Genomic DNA, 18567 nt, shown 5'->3' with positions numbered 1-18567 from the left:
CATGGAACATGATAGTTGAGAAAACAATCTCAATTCAAGGTCCATTTAGTGGCTGCGTCTTACGATCTTCTTCATCAGATGGAGTTCTCACAGTTAAAATAATAAAATATGAAATATATGTTCTATTTTTTTCCAGAGTATTTAAAAGGTTCAAAGTTTCAATTTCCCCCACAAGGCTCATTTAGTAGCTCTACTGGACGTCTTGACCATATTTGATACCTCAACTTTTAAATCAACATGGACAAGAAGTCCTTAAAGTGCGCGAAAAAAAAGAGGACATTTTAACATCTACAATGGACATTTTGCTAAGACCTGCCCCTCTTGGTTACTTTTACTTTTCGCACTACGCATATTCAGCTTACAATGATAACGGTGGCAGATTTACCATCAGAATTTTTGAAACAATAGGTCCTTGATTTTAGAGAGAAATAGTCAAAAGCAGGCCTCTGATTTCTGCTCGGCAACTGAAGATTTTCTTTGCTGAAATGACAACTGTCGCTGGCAGACTTCATTGACTACTTACAACTTATTACTAACTAGCTTACTACTGTATGTAGTAACTAGCTTACTTAGACCTACTACTACTTACTAACCAGTTATTACTAACTAGCTTACTACTGTAGGTAGTAACTGGCTTAGGCCTACTACTACTTACTACTACTAACTAACTACCATAGACTGTAAGAAGTGGACGTGGTCACCGTGACATCCCTCATTGGTTTGTGGACTGCCATTTTGAAGCCTCGAGTTTGGCATTTTGGCCGTTGCCATCTTGGTTGTTTGCAACCAGAAGTAACACGAGAGGGTGGAGCTAAGTACAACCGAACGCTGAATAAGACATTTTTAGGCGACCAAAATGTTACAATTAACTTTCATGAACTGAAAACACACTGTGAAAGGGTTAAAGTTGTAAGACCAAAATGTAGACAACACCCAGACCGGACAACGCCGTGGTATAGCGACCTGTCATTCACAACGTAGCCACGCCTTAAAGCATCCCCTGCTTTATGGTCTATTTGACTCTAAATGGGACCATAATTTACTAAATGAACATCATGCTGTATTGAAGAAGACTTGAAACTAGCGATTGAGACCATAAACTCATGTTTACAATGTTTACTGAGGTAATAAATCAAGTTAGAAGTTGGCTCCTTTTCTCATAGACGTCTACACAATCAAACTTCTTTTTGCAACCAGAGGAGTCGTCCTGCATGATGGAATGCAGGTTTAAGCCACTGCCACGTTGGCTTCACTTTTCAGACCTAGAGGTTGTCCACTGCTAACCACTTGCTACTAATTAGTAGTAGTAACTAGCTTACTTACTACTCAAAAGTACAGAATACAGAATGGACCTTGCAGTCAGATGTTTTTTCAACTGGCTGAACAGGAACATTTTTAGAGTTTGCACACATAAAAATAAGCAGAGGATTTGTATGCATATCCACATTTTTTATTTTAAAGGCATACCTATAAAAATATTCAAGGAGACAAATCATATACATGTATATATATATATCGTTCCTGTTATTCCAACTCATACCAAAACCATAAATGTACTTTATTATGCTGAGGAACCAGGCTTTCTTATCCAATCGGTTATCATCAACAGACACTGTCAGGTCTTAAAGATGACTCGGTGTCAGGGAGCTAAAAAGAGGTCACAGCTCAGTGTCAGCGTTTGTTTACGCACAGAGAAGAGATGGCTGACTGGTTGTGTAAATCACCTTCCTGTCTGTGGAGACAAAGTACAAAATAAAGTCAGGATGTGGACGCACTGCCAGAGATTAATGCTCGAGTTTAAATGTAAAAATAACCTGAGAAAACTCATACGTTTTGTGTGACAACACATACAGGGACAGTGTTCAGATATCAGCCACAGTTTAGGTATCTTCACTACATAAAAGAAAACTCTTAACTACCTTTATTTTTAATTCTAAATCAAGCTCTGTGTGCAGGTAATTCTCCCCGCTTGTATCTAGAGATTTATTGCATTATAACACATAATATGAGGTAAGTTGTTAATTGCAAAATGACTAAATATGCATACTAATACTTGACCTTGATTGTCTGAATGTCTCACTCTTACGTCATGATCTGCAGCTATTTTTGCTTCAAATGTGTCACGAGAGATGCTTAGAAATATTACCCACACTGCTGCTTCCCAGCCTGGGGGGTTTGGGACCCCCCCAAGGGGTCAAAAGAAAAAATGTAAAGGGTCATAAGACAATGAACGAGACAGGAAAGCAGAAAAAGGACATTTTCTATACAAAATTTGAATGTTTTTTTTCAGATATTTCTCTTTTTTTTGTTTTTTTTCTTCTTTTTTACTGGATAACAGCTTCTAAATATTACTCGGTTGACTCAGTCATGCCTCATAGACATAATCTGCTCTGGACGAGAGCACGGAATCTCACAGTCCAATGCTGACCTCTTGTGGATCAAACAAAACCCTGCAATTTGGCAGGCCCACATGCTCTGACTAAAAAAAGCAACCATTAAAAAGCTGTGTGATTTCTACTTTTTAGGCTCAGTGAGCCCTGCCTGGTGGTCGCGGCCTGTCGCAGCAGCAGCTCCCTGGCCAGGTCCGGCCTGCCGCTCTTGGCTAAGCAGTGAGCCAGCTGAGAGGCCTTGGGTTGGTGCGTGGCAGCGGGCAGCCCCCTCCTCCACATGGCCAGGACGTGGAAGGCCTGGGTGGACAGGCTGTCCCCGGTCCGGAGCTTCACCAGCTGAGCGGCGCTTCGACGGAGACGCAGTGCGAGCACCAGAAGGGCCACTTCCTCCTCTGAGAGCTCCCCGGACAGCCAGAGAAGAAGAGAGTCTGACAGGGAATCTGGTGGGTGGGAAAGAGATGAAAGATGGAGGCACTGGTGCACTGTAAAGTCATGCATTTATATTTTCAACACTTACAATTTGTTTAGGAACATTTGAAAAAGATCTGGGAAGTGGGGCCGGGCGATAGTTAAGATAATTTTCACAATATCAATAAAGATATATAATATGGCAAATGTAGGGAAATGCAAAAACGTGTAATGCAGTAAATTGTTCAATCAAAACCAAAGATTTCGGTACTTTAGGTACGTTTTACGTTGTTTAATTACTACTTTTACTCAAGTACTATTAGCCAAAGGTACTTCCAGTAGCAATAGCTGTCAGATAAATGTAGAGAACTAAAAAAATTACAATATCTCCTTCTGAAATGTAGTGGAGTTGAAGTATAAAGGAGTGGGAAATGGTAAAACTCACAAAAGTAAAGTACAAGTACCTCAAAACATGTCACCCACCTGTCTCCGTGCATAACTTCACTCTAGCCACGATGGGCCGATTAATGGTTCTCACTTTCTGAAATGAAACAGGATAAAATGTTAGGATTATGCTTTTATTGTGAAAGTCAACGTTTTCATCCCAAGAATAACATAGAATTCCCCGTGGATGTTTTTATGCACCTTGGGTAAAGTCAGAGACAGCTTACAGACGGGGTCTCCCAGGAGCTTTGCGTCCGTCGGGACCGCTCCGTCGCCTCGCCACTCCGGCTGACCTCTGGTGACCTTATAAAACACGGCCGTGCCCTTGTAGTGCGGGGAGCTGTAGTTCCCAAAAGGGTCCACTTCAGTTAGACGCACCAAGAGGTGATTCTTTTGCTGAGTGTGGAAAGTGATTCGCTCTTGCGGGACGTCGTGTCGGTCGTTTTGAGTTCCTGTTGTAAAACATGGACGAACAAAATGTTCTCACTTCAACCAACTGAAGCGAAATCAGTCAGTGTGTCATCTTCAAGTGGGAAGGAAGACGTCAGAGCAAACATACTTGAGATGCTGGCTGTGCAAACATGTAATTAATTCACTTTATTCTATGGTCTGTGGCATCCAGGTATGTGGTGACAAGCAGCAGGAAGACAAACCTGTTTAGACCTACAAGGTAGGTATGTCATCTTCTGACTTGCCCAACAACATCATCAACTCTTTTATTACTTATGTTGTTGCCGTAGCTACCTTTTAGGGTTACTTTTGTGTTTTGCTGAACTTAAAAATCCTGTGAAACGTTTTTGAGTTAAAACGAGTTTGTTTTATTGTACATGGACGAAAGGAACCTGCTAATAGATTGACTCTTTGGTGAAACTGTCTTTTAGCCTCCATATGAAGGCCAGGGTGCAGGTTCATGTATGACAACTTTGCATACAATATATTCTATATTTAATCCAATTTTTTTAATATGCAAATGTAAAATGTTTGCACTTTGGAACCCAGGCTTCTCAGGAAGTTGTGTCAGGTGTGTGTAGCCAAGGTAAATAGTTCCTTATGACAGGAACCACTTTGAATGTTATCAGCTGATTGAATGGGCGTTATCAGCGGTTATCAGCCTCGTAGATATGGGTTAGAAGGGGCCTGCTACACCTACTAGTAGGTTCTGAAGGTTGTTATCTATTCACATGATTGATCAGTGATACGAATACAAGAAGAACACCTCTAGTGGCCACAATAATTATGATGGGAGTAAAGGAAGAAGTCAGGTGACGTAGTATAAAGAGCAACAAAGCTTGTTTGGGTGGCGGTCAGGGACGATGGATGGAAACCCTCGTGAAACCCGAAGTCAACATTGACTTATTTTAGCATACGTTTGTTACGTAACTGCCGTACTATTTTTTTTAACCCAAACAACGATCTTTTCCTAAACCTAACCATCTTTGCATCTGGAGAGCCTCCAGTTTTTTTTTTTTTATCAGAATGCAACTTTATAGCTACTGGCTTTCGACTTCACACCGTACCTGTGGAGGTGATGTTGCCACTGAAACGAAGGAGAAGCTGGTCTCCCTCACACATGGAGATCTCCGACGAGGTCTCCGGGAGGCCGCTGTAGCCCCGGGCTCGCAGTCTGGACAGCTCCCAGCTGAGGTCTCTGCTGGGCAGAGCGGCCACCAGGACGGCGTGAGGCTCGTCTCGTCTACGCTGGAGGACGACGGTGACCGCGTGGCGGCAGGCCGACTCCTCCAGCTCCTCTGCCAGGGAGGCGAGATGGCAGGGCTGCAGCGGAGACAGGAGACGAACCACCAGCAGTCTGAGAGGTATAGACAGCCGGAGACAGGAGGGAAAGTTAAGAAGTCGAGCTCAGCGGAGAGATTAGATTGTTGCTGAGTAGAGGGAAGAGATGAGTCTGTTATCGTGGGCCTGAATACAGACTTAATATACTTAAGACGGAATAAAGAATTCATTTTACCTACTGCACATATATTATTCCCTGGGGAAGCTGTTTTAGATAAGAAAGAATTATAGCACAGGAGAAAAATAATGAGAATCCATCCTTATTAAAGGAACCGTTCACAATTTACAACTAGGTCTAATAACTCAAAACAGAAAGGCAATCAGATACCTTTATTTTCTTACTATCCAAGACTTCTTTAGAGATTACTTAACGTTTTTCTTAAATTCTGACATAGAAATGCTAAAGCCTGGAATTCAAAGCATTTATCTTTAGCCCCTTTATCCATACTGCCGTTCTTAAACCCCTTATGTAAAGAAAATCTCTTTCTAAGTCTGGTTAGTTGTAGTGCTATCATGTTGTGTGGTTCCCATATAGACAAAGAAAGGCAAAAAACCCCGGAGAGGTGAAACAGAAGCTGCATAACTGGTGAGTACTTCTATAGATGATGTCTTCTTATTTGACTCTAGATTAAACACTACTGAGTGAAGAAAATGCTGTGATGATTGTGTTAAATCTTTCTCCCAAGTCAGTGTACAAACTGTTATTATAGTTAAAGGGATTAGCTATTATTAGCAAACTACGACTGTCAAGAAAACATTATTAAAACACTGTTGCTAATTGAACCAACTTAACTAAAGGACTATTTTTCATGCTTTTAAAACTGCTACACTCAAATGGTGTGTGTGTGTGTGAAGTACTGCTTTTGTATTACTGGATGTGTCCTGTCCTGTTTGTTGAGTGCTTTTCTGTTATTGTGGGCTTCCGTAATAAGTCTTCTTTCAGACTAGTGGAAAGGAAACATTCAAAATACACGTTTAGGTGTTTATTTCACTACACTGACTATTTGCGATTGTAGATTTCTCCTAAATTCACCAAAAGTGAGAATTAAATAATACCTCATTTGTATATTTAAATAAATAGATACAAAATTAAGATGAAATAATGTTTACAAGCCTTTTTATTTTCTTTGAGGTAAATAAGGACATTTTCTTAATGGCATTTTTGGTTGTTTTTACTAAACACCACAAAAAGGAAATACCAATACTAGTTCCACTGAAAGTAGAAGTAAAAACCAAGTGGTAAAGTGGTCAAATATATGATGTAGAAATATCTCAAACTATTCTAAAGTGGTATAATTTTTGTGCTGAGCAAATGTGCACATTTGTTATTCTAGCATTGTTCCTGTGGGGCCTCTTGTTTCAAACCCCTTCATGTTCAAGTTTCCACCACAGCTACTTGTCCACAAGTAAGGATCCACTTCAAACAATGAACTGTTTTGTTCAAATATGCAAATCCACACTCCCTAATGTTCTGTTTCTCTCTCTCTCTCTCTCTGTGTGTCCAGGGGCAATGTTTGCTACCTCCTCTATGTGGCTGGAGGACTCCTGATGACGGTCACTGCCGGTGGTCGGTGTGTGGACGTGGCTGTGAGGACGGCCCAGAACCCCGCTAACCTGCTGCGCCTGTCAAACGCACTCATCGGGCTCGTGGGCCTCCGAAGACACGTTGTATGTGAAATGGAACTGTTCTTTGCAACTGTAATCTTAATAGGAAAACATCAAAATACTTATGTGACTGTTCTCTTTTGCTAAAACACTGAAATGCCCTTGTTTTATAGGAATGGTGTGTAACATTTCAGGGGATCTATTAGCAGAAATGGAATCACCTGAAATTGAGAATCATTGTGTTTTTGTTAGCTTAAAATGATCCGTTTATATATACATAGGAAGCGGAGTCTGCCATGTTTCTACAGTAGCCCAGAACAGACAAACCAAACTCTAGAGAGAAACTTTTGCATGTTTACGTTACCTGAAGGCCACCGTAGTTCTCGGACGCGCTTGTGAAACTGCAGTAACGTGAGCCGCAGAGTGCTAAACCGTGGTACCACCGGCTGCCGTCTGACTTACGTTGCTCCTGAAGTAGTGTTATTATAGTAAGGATGGCCTCTGAGCGAGGCGCGATACCACGGTTTTGCACTCGGCCGCTCACGTTATCGCATTCTTGGAAAGGGAGGAGTGAACGGAGGGGTATTCAGTTGGTTGCAATCTGCAACCACACCACTAGATGCCGCCAAATCCTTCACACTGCACCTTTAAATTGCGCCTAAGATTGAATTCCTCCAAAACTTTTTTGGGAAAACATAATAGTTTTGAGTACATTCATTGTAATTATTACTAATGTTGTTCTCTGTATCTTGCAGGCTGACTCTGTAGCAAAAGGGAAACTAAAAAGGCTGTTTTTCACTGACAGGTGTTGAAGAGAGTTAAAGTTTCTCATCACTAATATTATAAACAAATCATATTAATTTGTCTTTTTGGCAAATTTCCTTTTCTTCATCAAATATTGTTTACTGGCTTCTGTGTGTGTGCTCCAGTTTCAACAGCCTCCTTGATATGACAAGAACAACACTGCAAGGAACTCATCATTTCAAGGTTTTAGGCTGGTTTCCTGAGAAGCAAACAAACCTGGACCCTGCTAACTGCATCTCAGCAAGAAGGTACACAGTCGAATGGAAACGTTTTTTGCTTTCACTTGAATTATTCTGTGATGCCTGAGCAAGGTTATAATAACCTTGAATTTTCACTTAGTTTTTCATTTTTTTTTTTTTTTTTTCATGGTTAGAGAACTGTGTAGGAATGGCCATAATGTTTAATCTTAGCGCCACTTTGGTGTCTGATTGCAACATAGCGGCGTCTCCCGGAAGGTCAAGTCAATTCAATTTCTGTGTTCAGATGTTACGAAAGTTGACGGAAATTCATGCTCTCCTTTTTATCGGTTAAAAATAGTAAAACTGAAATTAATTTAATTTTTATTATTTTTTTACCCAGGCAATATCTTTTCAGTTTCGTTTTTCTTAAATGATATAGTTTTTCAGTTTGCCAAAAATATTTTTCACTCCTTATTTTCGTTTTCGTTTTAGTTTTAGTTTTAGTTTACTATAATAACCCTGTGCCTGAGAGAGTTTCCTCTTCTGTGGTCAGATGCAGGATTTATTTCATCCTCATTTGTGGTGAGAGCAGCTGGCCCGTTCTGACCCTGCGTATGGGAAACAACAACAACAAGCTGAAAGCGTACAATCCTTCAAATCAGCTCCAGTGGTTGATCAATTTTAGCAGCGAGGCACGGGCACGAGGAGATGTGGTAAGAGTCTGGCATCACAACACAAATAATGTATTTGAAGGATCCTGTTAAATCTCTTTTCATACAAATATTGTATGTTTTTCAGATTTATCTTTTACTGGGCGGACAAACCAGACGAATCTGTACTGGATCATCTGACACAAATGATGCTACAAATGACCCTACGAGTCTGACCCTGGGCTTGTCTGCACTGTCCGTAGTCCTCCTATGGACGTTTCTGCCTCATATTGCAGTTTTTGCTGTGATCTATTTAGGTTGGAAGGTATTAAAACTTATCCACTGAGTGCTGCAGTCACAGAGAAAAACCTTCCAGGCTTTCATATATGAGTTATTGTAACTCTTTTTTGCAGCTTCCAACTGGCTCCAGAGCACTGCAGCAAGGCTTCTAACAAGATCACAAAACCATATTAGCTTTTCTCTTGCCTCCCTGCAGTGGCCCACTTGTTAGCTTTAGAATCATATCTACTATCCTAATATTTATCCACAAAGCACGATGTGGTCTTTACCATAAATATGTGCTATGTATCTGAGCTCCTGTTGCCATAAAACTGTAGTAAAAACCTGACGTACACACCCGACAATCCACTCCATCTGTTCGTATTTACTAGAAACAAATTGAACACACTTTTCACAATCTCTTAATTTGATTCTGTGTGTGTTAGTGGGCTAGTACTGTACACTGTATATGCATCTTTCTTGAAATATGTATTTCTGCTTAGCTCCATTGAGCAGCTGTCCTGTAAATCCCTTTGGATCAATTGTGTTAAGTTTAAAGGACTCTTTACAGTTGAACCTCTCATTCTCAATACTATATATTCTCAGCAGCTAATTCAATTTACGTGAATTTAAAAGACATTATTTGTGCAAACCTGTCAAAGTTCCCCATCAGCTCAAAGGACACCAGTCCGTTTTGCTGGTTCCTGACTGTGACTTTGTCCAGGACGCTCCACTGTTTGTCTCTTGAACCCAGAACAACCAGCAGCTCGTTGGTCATCTCCTTACACTTCACAGAGGCACCCAGGACTCTGACAGAAACATTAAAAACAAAATTCTTTCACACAAATGACCCGCTAGCTGTACATTATCCCGCTTATTACACGGCTACTTACTTAAGAAATCAATAATTTGACACAAAAACGGTCCGCAACAGTCCAACAACAGAACTGCGCCCATAGCAACGGTCTGTTATACATAGCAACGGTCTGCTATAAAGAAATAACAGACCGTAGAACGCTGTAATTGACCGGTTTAATGTTTACCATTTTCCCAAGTTTAGGGTGTTAGCATGCTAATATTTGACTAATTAAAGCTAGGGTTGGTAATCTTCTTCAAAAACATTTTTGTTATATTTGTTGATTTGTTCTCATTCCGTCCCGACAGAAATCAATAAATCAAATGCTCTGACAAAAGAAGAAGAAGAAAAAAACGGTATCTGTGGCTCTCGCAGGACTGCAATAAACCCGTCCATTCACGTCATTCGGCCTTCAGAGTCTTCTGCAAGCTGCTAGCTTGTAAGCTCTGAGTACTAAAAAATAGCCATGTTTGTTATTTATGTTCATTATGATATGTTTACGTTCAAAATGCTAAAGGGACGGACTGTCAATGTTGCCGACTTGACGTCTTTCTCGCTAGATTTAGGGACTTTTGGAGCTAGTGCTGCCAGCTACTTTCTCTAGTTTCTCAAGATTACCAACCCTAGCTTTAACACTAAAAACTAGTACAGCCTCAATAGATTTGCAGGTATGTAGTCATAAACCAAAGTATTACAATTCATCCTGGGGGGAACATGAATGTCTGTATAATTCTATGGCAATCTATCCAAATGGTTGTTGAGATATTTCACTCAAAACCACAAAAGTCAACCTCATAGTGGTGCTAAAGTCAAAGTCAGGGGATCACCAAAGTCATGAGGATACGCGGTCCTGGAACAATGAATGTCTGTACAAAATTGTATGGCAATCACTTCAATCGGTGATATTTCAGCCAGGTCGCATGAAAAGGCGTAAAAATTATTATGTACTTCAATTCATTAACTCACCTCCTTGTGTGGGAGGCAGGTTGATCCCATAGCGGAGAAGCACTAACAGGCCGAGTTCGGTGGTCTTCCTCCTCCCCTTGTCCCCTTGTGTGCCTCTTCTTTTCAGGGTTCGGAGGACAGGGAAGTGTGAGATTGAGTGGTCTTCTCAGGGGTTGAGAGGACGGGTGGGTGAGGTAGAGTAGTGGACTTGTAGACACCACCGAGTGATAGGCATCGCTTCTGGACTTGACGGCAGCCAGCAGAACGGCGTCTACCGGCTGGATCTGAGGCAGATGAGGAAACAGCTGTTCTGCATTATTTAAACATGAGTTTGGACAGGGATACTGTGTGATATGAAAATTGTTTTTCTCTCTCCACATTTTTGCTTCGCCGACAGCATGCTGTTTTATCAAAGAGAGCCGTGTAGAGGGGGAGCTGCTGGTTTTTGACGTAAGATCAAGCAACAAACTGCTGTGGTGGAGTTAGTTCACAGATGATTGGACTCAGAAATCAATTCAAATATCGGCCGCAGCTGTTCTTTTTTTCTACCTCACAGAAAACATCTGTGAAAACTCAAGTCTGTGAATTATAAGCAGTGTTTGTCCTTCTCTAGCTTGCTTGTTATGTCCCGCTTTCCCTTACCGTGTCTCTGTTTTTATTTCATTTTTGGAACAATTTCAAAATTCTTAATCTCAAATTTACAAGCCGACAATGCATAACAAATCAGTGGATTAAACATATGATTGGTGTTATAATATGCTTGTGTTGAAAGTAAAGTGGGAGGCAGATGGATGGTAATCAAATCATTCTCTCCGTACCATGGTTTGTGCCATTACTGGAGCAGTGAAGGATCCTGGGAGGTAGTTCAGACAGAGTCGGGGGTCCATGGGTAGCTTGAGTGACAAACCCTTTGTGGGAACTGTGTAATTTTCTCTTTTTAGACAGGAAACCACTGCAAACAAGCCCAGGGAGTACACCTTCACCTCTGCAAATGAGCCCTAATGAAGACATAAATGAAGTCATCTATTTTGGTATGTGAATCATTTATAAACAGAAAGCAATATTCTCCCTGAAGTCCAATTTGACTTAAGGTGAGGACACAGTACAATTAGAGCGGTGTCAGTTGTTATTGCTCTCCAGTGGTAGAAGAAGTACCCATCTTTTACTTAAGTTAAAGTCCAAATACCACAGTATAAAAATATTCCATTACAAGTACAAGTCCTGCATTCAGAATGGCTCTTAACAGAAGTATTATCAGCAAAATGTATAGAAAGTATCAAATGTAAAAGTACTCATTATGCAGAACGGCTCATTTTGAAGTTTTTTTTATTATATTCTGTTTTTATCACTAACACATACATTTCAATGTTATAGTTATTCAATTTGGAGTCAATTTAGATGTACCACTAGGTAGGTTAGTTGAACATTACTGCATCATATCACAAACGCATATCATATGTTTTTTTATGTAAAAAGTAAGTAGTTGTCAAATAAATGTAGTGTAGTAAAAAGTGCAATATTTCCCTCTGAGATGTAGTGGAGTAGAAGTATAAAGTAGTAGTAAATGAAAATACTTAAGTACAGTACAAGTACCTACAAATTGTACTTAAGTACAGTACTTGTAAATGTACTTGGTTACATTCCACCACTGTTGCGTTCATCGATTTAAGATTTGCGATTTGCCTTTGAGTCTGGTTATCTTTAGAGAGATGAAAGCAGTAAAGGTGCACTAAGTTGGTTCAGAAATGATATTTCAGACAGAATGTGAAGTAGTTATGTTGATCATTGTAAATTAAAAGTTTTAAATATCACAAAAGGTGAACCACACGGCTCTATATTAGCACCAGTTCTGCTTTCCATTTGTATAAACAATATAGGAAGGCACATCCAGCCAGCGAAGATACGTTTGTATGCAGACGATACAATAATCTCTACAGTTGTTCCCTGATTAAATCAAGCTGTTAGTGACCTCTAAAGTGCCTTTTGCAAACTGCAGTTATCATTGTGTCAATTAAAATTAACCCTGAATGCACACAAACAAACTAAAAATCTAATATCTACAGAAATCATGCCCATTCTGTCATGAAAATAAATAAATACAAACAATAAAAATTTTTAGTTGATGGCATCCCTGACAGTAAAATAAATGTCTTTAAAATATACTTTAAGTAATAGATAACTTTACCCTCTGCCCTCCATACGTGCCCTCTGTGGTTACAGGAGTGACGTAGCTTGCCCTCTTCTCCCCATCAACTATCTTCACGGTGACTTCCCTATAGTTGCCGCGGTAACGTGCACAGAAAGGCACGACCACAGTCACGGGGAAGTGGACGTAGGCTCCGTCCTGAACTTTGACCCTGATCACTCTGCTGACCAGCTCCTCCGAGCCGGTTACCATCAGGCAGCTCAGGGTGTCGGCCACCTCACATCTCAGGACTTCAGCCACACCCATAGGTGCTCTTATAAAGCATGTGTGTGGTATGTCTGAATGGCTGTCCTCCTGTTGACCAGTGAGCCTAGAAATCATAGACATATTTACACAGATACAAAGCTCACAATGTACAGATGACATTCTGGAGTACAAATTGAAAAATGATGCGCTTTAAATTGCTTATTTTACTCCCTGCATCATTGATATGACAATGCTTATCTTTGTAGTAGTTTATCATCTTTAAACTACATTTCTGGCAAAAAGTGCAACCATCTTAAATATTTCTGAAAAGCTGGAGCATGCACATTTCCATATCAGCTTCTCCCAGACTCTGCCTCTCCCTCTGATCTGAATTTTCCTCATTTGTTTGGCTTTTGGACAAATCTGGGCATTGACCTGGCAGTGAACAGTATGAAGTAGGCAGCTATGAGGAGACCAGGTGGTCCAAACGTGTGCACCTTGTGATGTACCACTGCAGAGAGCTTGCTTCTGTATCAGTGAGCAGGCGAAATGAGGGGAAGGAATGAAATCATGTCCAGACTCACAAGCTGGCCCCCATGCGGGATAAAAAAAAATGCGATGCTGGACATAACAAGTGGGATGTTACAATGATGTTCTATCTCATGCTGTGCAGCCAAACATTGTTCAAACAGACAAAACTTAATTTTAAAGTTGTTAACCCGATTAGGCAGTTGTTAGGCCCTTAAATAGGCATTATCGATTGCTGTAAGCACCATAGATGTGGGTCAGTAGGGGCCTACTACACCCAATGGTAGGTTTTATCATATATTCACATGGTAGATCACGAAAGAAGGTAAGAACATGACAGCGACCTCTAGCGACCGTAGTAATTATGACAGGAGCAGAAGCGGAAGTCAGTCGCTGTAGGATAGACAGCATGAAGCTTGATAAAAAAAAGTTGTAGATTTGATTCCTACACCTAAAGAAACCTTTTTAAAGAAGCGTTTCATGCAGTTTTACAACATAGTCAGTGTAGAAGACGTGCTTATAGCGACCGATAACGGCTATTTAATGGCCTGATAACAGTCAAAATTGGGTACCATAAGGCAATGATTTCGTCAACTTACCCTACAATGATCCATTCGTTGTTTGTCTCCTCTTTGCCCTTGTCATTTACCCTATTTGTGTCTTTTTCTGTCTCCTGGATATCTGTGTGACTTTCTGGAGAAACACAGTCCTCAGTATCACTCCCTTGACTTTTGACTGCTGATTCTTTCCCTGTCTCTTCCACATCGTTGCAGTCAGAACTGCTGAATTTGGAGTCTGATGTTTGTTCAGTGTCAGGCGATGGCATTATACAACTTTGATCATCTCGATCTTCAACTTCCTGTTTATTCCCAGAGTCAGAATGAAGGGGATCATGGGAGTTCAGGTGATTGTTGTCATCTGCAGGTTGCTCTGGTGCTTTTTGATCTCTGGTTTCCTGGAGTGCTGCATCCACAGTCGAGGCCTCCTCTGCACATAAGTTGAGGATTTCTTCGTCCAGCTTGGTTCGGATTGTGTTCAGTTTGTCCACAATGTTCTCTACGTCCTCCCCAACACTCAGAAACGTGTCACTGAAGGAGTCTGAACAAGGTGTGACTTTACATTCTGTATCTGAATCAAAACACATATAGAAAATAGGCAATTGTGTTGTATATCACAGCAATAAAACAAAACTTTTACTTGACAAATGTTTTGAGAGCTAATTTAGATTTTAAACTACTCTCTAAAACCTATGAACTATATTTCATTGTGTTTCATATTGTATATGTATTTAATGTTTACAGGGCATTTGCTTTACAAATAGATTTTAAATATATGCTTAAAAATAATTTTATTTGACGATGCTTCAAATTCCACTCAAACTTGAACTTCTTAAAGTCCTTCAGCCAACATTTAATACCCATTTCATACTTATATTTCAACTTCCACTGACACTTGAACTACTTTCAGCATTTTAACTTCCACTGTCACTTGAACTACTTTCAGCATTTCAACTTCCACTGACACTTGAACTACTTTCGGCATTTCAACTTCCACTGACACTTGAACTACTTTCGGCATTCAACTTCCACTGACACTTGAGCTACTTTCAGCATTTCAACTTCCACTGACACTTGAAATGCTTTCAGCATTTCAAGTTCCACTGACACTTGAACTACTTTCGGCATTTCAACGTCCACTGACACTTGAGCTACTTTCAGCATTTCAACTTCCATTGACACTTTCTTGATTACAATGAACTGACATGTTTGCCTTAGAAATCGGTTTTAAATGGCTTAAAATCATTCAAGGTCCCTCTCTTTGATTGATACCTCAACTCCTTTTGATTAAGTAATTTATTCAATGACTCTTCAACTGCTCTCAGCATGTATACTTAAACTGACTTCAGCAGTTTCACTCCTCTTTAGCGGTCCTTCAATGTCGACCAACACTTAAACTGCTTACATTTAAACTTCCATTGGTCACTTGATCTGCTTTCAGTGTTGCAACTTCAACTGACACTTCTCATGCTTACATTTAATCTTTAACTGACACTACTTCCACTTCTTTGTCTTCTCATAAAGGCTGAAAAAGACGCATCAGTCAGAGGAGCTCACATACCTGCTGTGGACAGATGTTGCAGACCACTGCCTCCTAGTGGAGACACATATTCTCTGAGAACTCCTCTCCATGCTGCCACTCTGTCTGAATGACAAACACTCAGCTCCCTCAGAACTCCCAGAACTCTCTGCTTGCACTCTCTCTCCTCCCGCTCTTCATCAGCACCTCTCTCTTCATCTTCCTCCTCATCTTCTGCATCATCTTCTCCTCCTGTGAGTGTCCTCCCACCCACCGTTCCATCACGATGATCTCTGCGGCGTCTGACAGCTTCAAGCCCCCGAATAGTTTCAGTCAACACGTTGAGGAGACTGTGTTCACTCCTCCTGCCATGAAGAGACTCAGCGTCATCCATCGGTTTATTCACATGCAGATTTGCATCCATGTTGTGCTGAAAAATACAACAGATGAGGGTCAGAACTATCTAATCCGGCCTGTTTTATGCCCGTTTTTCAGTCCGTGTTGCACACGCCAAAAGCAATTCACTCCTTTTAACAAAATATTCACAAAAAATACACTGCATTCCCTCGTGTACCTCCTTTTTATATTTGAAGCCGAAGCCCCCTAGCTCGCCGTGTCCTTGGCATTGAGTGTGTCTGTGTACAGCTTTCCTAGTTTTACAGGAGCCAATGCTGTATTTATATGGCTGCCAGCAGTAAAACAAGTTGCCAAGGCGACCCCTGGAGGCGTGGCAGGGAGGGACAAAAGAGGAGCCACACAACTAAAGAGTCACAGGAAGACAGAGTGCTGTCCTCCAGACATCCCATCCCTCTCTTCTATTCTTCTGTCACTCATTTTACTGCTTGTATACGTCCAGACGGTAAAAGACGTCAGCTCTTCGAAGTCGCCCGCTGCTGATTCAATACTCAATACTGATGGATATTTAATATTTCTTTCTTTTTAAATAGCAGAAACGTCACTTGTTTTGAAATCATATGTATGTTGAGGAGGATGCTGTAGACCTACACGGTGGCTCTAGAGAACAAAAACACCGTGTGAAGCGTCATTTTGTGGGTTTCCTGTGGTTTCCTTTCTGGTTTTTACGAGAAGCCATGGTGAAAGAAGTGTTCACATCCTTTACTAAAGCCATACCATAGACTAAAAATACCACATGTTAAAGACAATATGTCACTTAAGTAAAAGTGCTAAGTATTATCAGCAAAGTGTACTTAAAGTATCAAGTATCAAAAGCACATTATGCAGAAATATTCCTTTCAGAGTGCTAATTGAAAAATTAAATTTTCCCAAGGGGATTAATTAAAAGTGATTCTTGTTCCATTCTTAATAATATATTGGATAGAGATTGTAAATGCTTTGATTTACATTATACACTTCTAGGTTGATTGATAGTATCACATTGCATCGTCATTTATAAATTCATCTTGTGTTTTGCATGTAAAATATTAAAGGTCCAGTGTGTAGCTTTTTGGGGGATCTGTTAGCAGAAATGGAATATAATATGTTTTCATTAATGTATAATCACCAGAAACTAAGAATCGTGGTGTTTTCGTTCACTTAAAATGAGCCCATAATCTTTAATCCACATAGGGAGCGAGTCCTCTTCAGAGTCCGCCATGTTTCTACAGTAGTCCAGAGCGAGGCGAACGGCGTTACCATGATTTTGCACTCAGCGGCTCACGTTATTGCAGTCTTGCAAACACTAGATGCTGCCAAATCTTACACACTGTAGAAAAAGTAATTAGTAATTGTGAGTGCCAAATAAATGTACTGGTGTAGAAATATAAAGTAATATAAAATGAAAATACTCAAGTGAAGTACAAGAATCTCAAAGCTGTACTTAGTACAGTGTTTGAGCAAATGTGCTCAGGTCAACAGGACATGGGTTTAGTAAAGGGATGGACTGACAAAAGTCTTGCTGTCTAAATTACATTACATTAAATTATAGTTGAATCTGGATTATCATAACAGGCAAATAGCACAATGTAAAAAAGCTTAATTACAAAGCAAGTATATCTATCAGAAAAAATGCACATCTACAATTATAAACCACTTTGGTAGAATATCTAAAAATGTGTTACTCCATCGTACACATCTCTAGAACAATTGCTCTGTTCTATTCAAGTGTCCCAGTAAGACATGACAGTGTGACTGTGTGTCAAATACCAGGACCCTGACCCTGAACTCAGCAATCATTGATTTTATTATTTACCCCTGTGCTTTTTCCCACTGTGTCTATGTCTTCAGTGAGAAAGGCCTACTGTATTTTGCTCTGACATTAGAGTCCCAGTCGCCTAGAAGCTACAATGCTGCAGCACTCTGTCACCACCATGTGGCCGATGCTGAATACTGCATATTTTATTACTTATTTTATCACTTTAGATTTTATTGGTAGTAATAGTATCCATCTGAGTGGCTAAGAAGTACATAACATGTTGAACATATTGAAAATAAAATTTTATTTTTTTCTATTTTTTTTAAAAAAATAGTCTTGTATTAATGATAGTGGGGTTGAACTGTTTGTCTGGAAGCTTTCACAGTAACTAAATGGTATTTTATTCAAGCTGTTTTTATGCGACGGCCGTGGCTGGAGGCATTTTGTTTTTCGGGTTGTCCATCCATGAATGAGATATCTCAAGAAAACCTGGAGGGAATTTCTTCACATTTGGCACAAACGTCCACTTAGACTCAGCTGAACTTGGACTGATTTGATTATGGTGGTCAAAGGTCAAGGTTATTGTGACCTTACATCTGTCCCATTCTTGTGAAAGCGTTATGACACATAAACCTGAACTTGAAGTTCAAGTGTATTTGTCAATTAAATTGCTAGTAGTAGTAGTAAAAGTAGTAGGAATAGTATATCATATTTCATTAAATTCGATTTTTTAAAGCCTAAAAACAGAGCCATTAGGAGGTGCAGAAGTCTAATTTTCTCTCAGAACACTTGAATTACAATATGCTGAAAGGTTATTATGCCATTTTTGCCAAATGATGCCAAAAAATATTCTGCCTACTGCAGGTTTAATATATGTTTATATGCCAACGAACTGTCAGTTCACTTTCTGTTTTACATAATCTTACTTTGTTTTTGTTCATCATTCAAATGCCAGGTCTTGAAATTCATATTGTTATACAGCAATGTCAGTATACATTCAATGTCATACTGCATTCTACCGCCCCCATCGAAAATAATAATAAATAATGATAGACGATAATAATGAAA

General features: G+C 40.0%; 2 protein-coding genes across 2 annotated transcripts; one reads left to right on the top strand and one right to left on the bottom strand.

The window, feature by feature from the left end:
• Positions 1 to 1438: 1438 nt before the first annotated feature.
• dthd1 (death domain containing 1) lies at positions 1439 to 16011 on the bottom strand. The gene is made up of 10 exons (XM_037758009.1): positions 15390 to 16011; positions 13871 to 14399; positions 12537 to 12867; positions 11170 to 11349; positions 10373 to 10635; positions 9204 to 9359; positions 4760 to 5049; positions 3444 to 3694; positions 3282 to 3339; positions 1439 to 2830 (listed from the first exon to the last, which is right to left on the bottom strand). Exons 1-10 carry the CDS (start codon positions 15769 to 15771, stop codon positions 2496 to 2498), a joined length of 2775 nt encoding a protein of 924 aa, XP_037613937.1. The 5' UTR covers positions 15772 to 16011; the 3' UTR covers positions 1439 to 2495.
• Positions 6101 to 8905, top strand: LOC119481242. Its single transcript, XM_037758008.1, has 7 exons — positions 6101 to 6439; positions 6539 to 6701; positions 7394 to 7443; positions 7568 to 7690; positions 8175 to 8334; positions 8420 to 8596; positions 8685 to 8905. The coding sequence occupies exons 1-7, from the start codon at positions 6405 to 6407 to the stop codon at positions 8721 to 8723; spliced, it is 747 nt and encodes a 248-aa protein (XP_037613936.1). The 5' UTR covers positions 6101 to 6404; the 3' UTR covers positions 8724 to 8905.
• Positions 16012 to 18567: the final 2556 nt, after the last annotated feature.

This window comes from Sebastes umbrosus, chromosome 22 (genome assembly GCF_015220745.1).
Source record: "Sebastes umbrosus isolate fSebUmb1 chromosome 22, fSebUmb1.pri, whole genome shotgun sequence".
NCBI lineage: Eukaryota > Metazoa > Chordata > Actinopteri > Perciformes > Sebastidae > Sebastes > Sebastes umbrosus.
This window is presented reverse-complemented; position numbering and strand designations above follow the sequence as displayed.

What these genes read in the sequence shown, in the direction of transcription:
- dthd1 (XM_037758009.1), bottom strand. Translation starts at nt 15,771, where the DNA reads ATGGATGCAAATCTGCATGTGAATAAACCGATGGATGACGCTGAGTCT. An exon ending in CAGTAATGGCACAAACCATG is followed by an intron (nt 10,636 to 11,169) that starts GTACGGAGAGAA and finishes CATCTGCCTCAG; the next exon opens with ATCCAGCCGGTAGACGCCGT. An exon ending in CCTGCCTCCCACACAAGGAG is followed by an intron (nt 9,360 to 10,372) that starts GTGAGTTAATGA and finishes TGTTTCTGTCAG; the next exon opens with AGTCCTGGGTGCCTCTGTGA.
- LOC119481242 (XM_037758008.1), top strand. Translation starts at nt 6,405, where the DNA reads ATGTTCAAGTTTCCACCACAGCTACTTGTCCACAA. An exon ending in AGGCTGTTTTTCACTGACAG is followed by an intron (nt 7,444 to 7,567) that starts GTGTTGAAGAGA and finishes TGTGTGCTCCAG; the next exon opens with TTTCAACAGCCTCCTTGATA. An exon ending in TGATCTATTTAGGTTGGAAG is followed by an intron (nt 8,597 to 8,684) that starts GTATTAAAACTT and finishes TCTTTTTTGCAG; the next exon opens with CTTCCAACTGGCTCCAGAGC.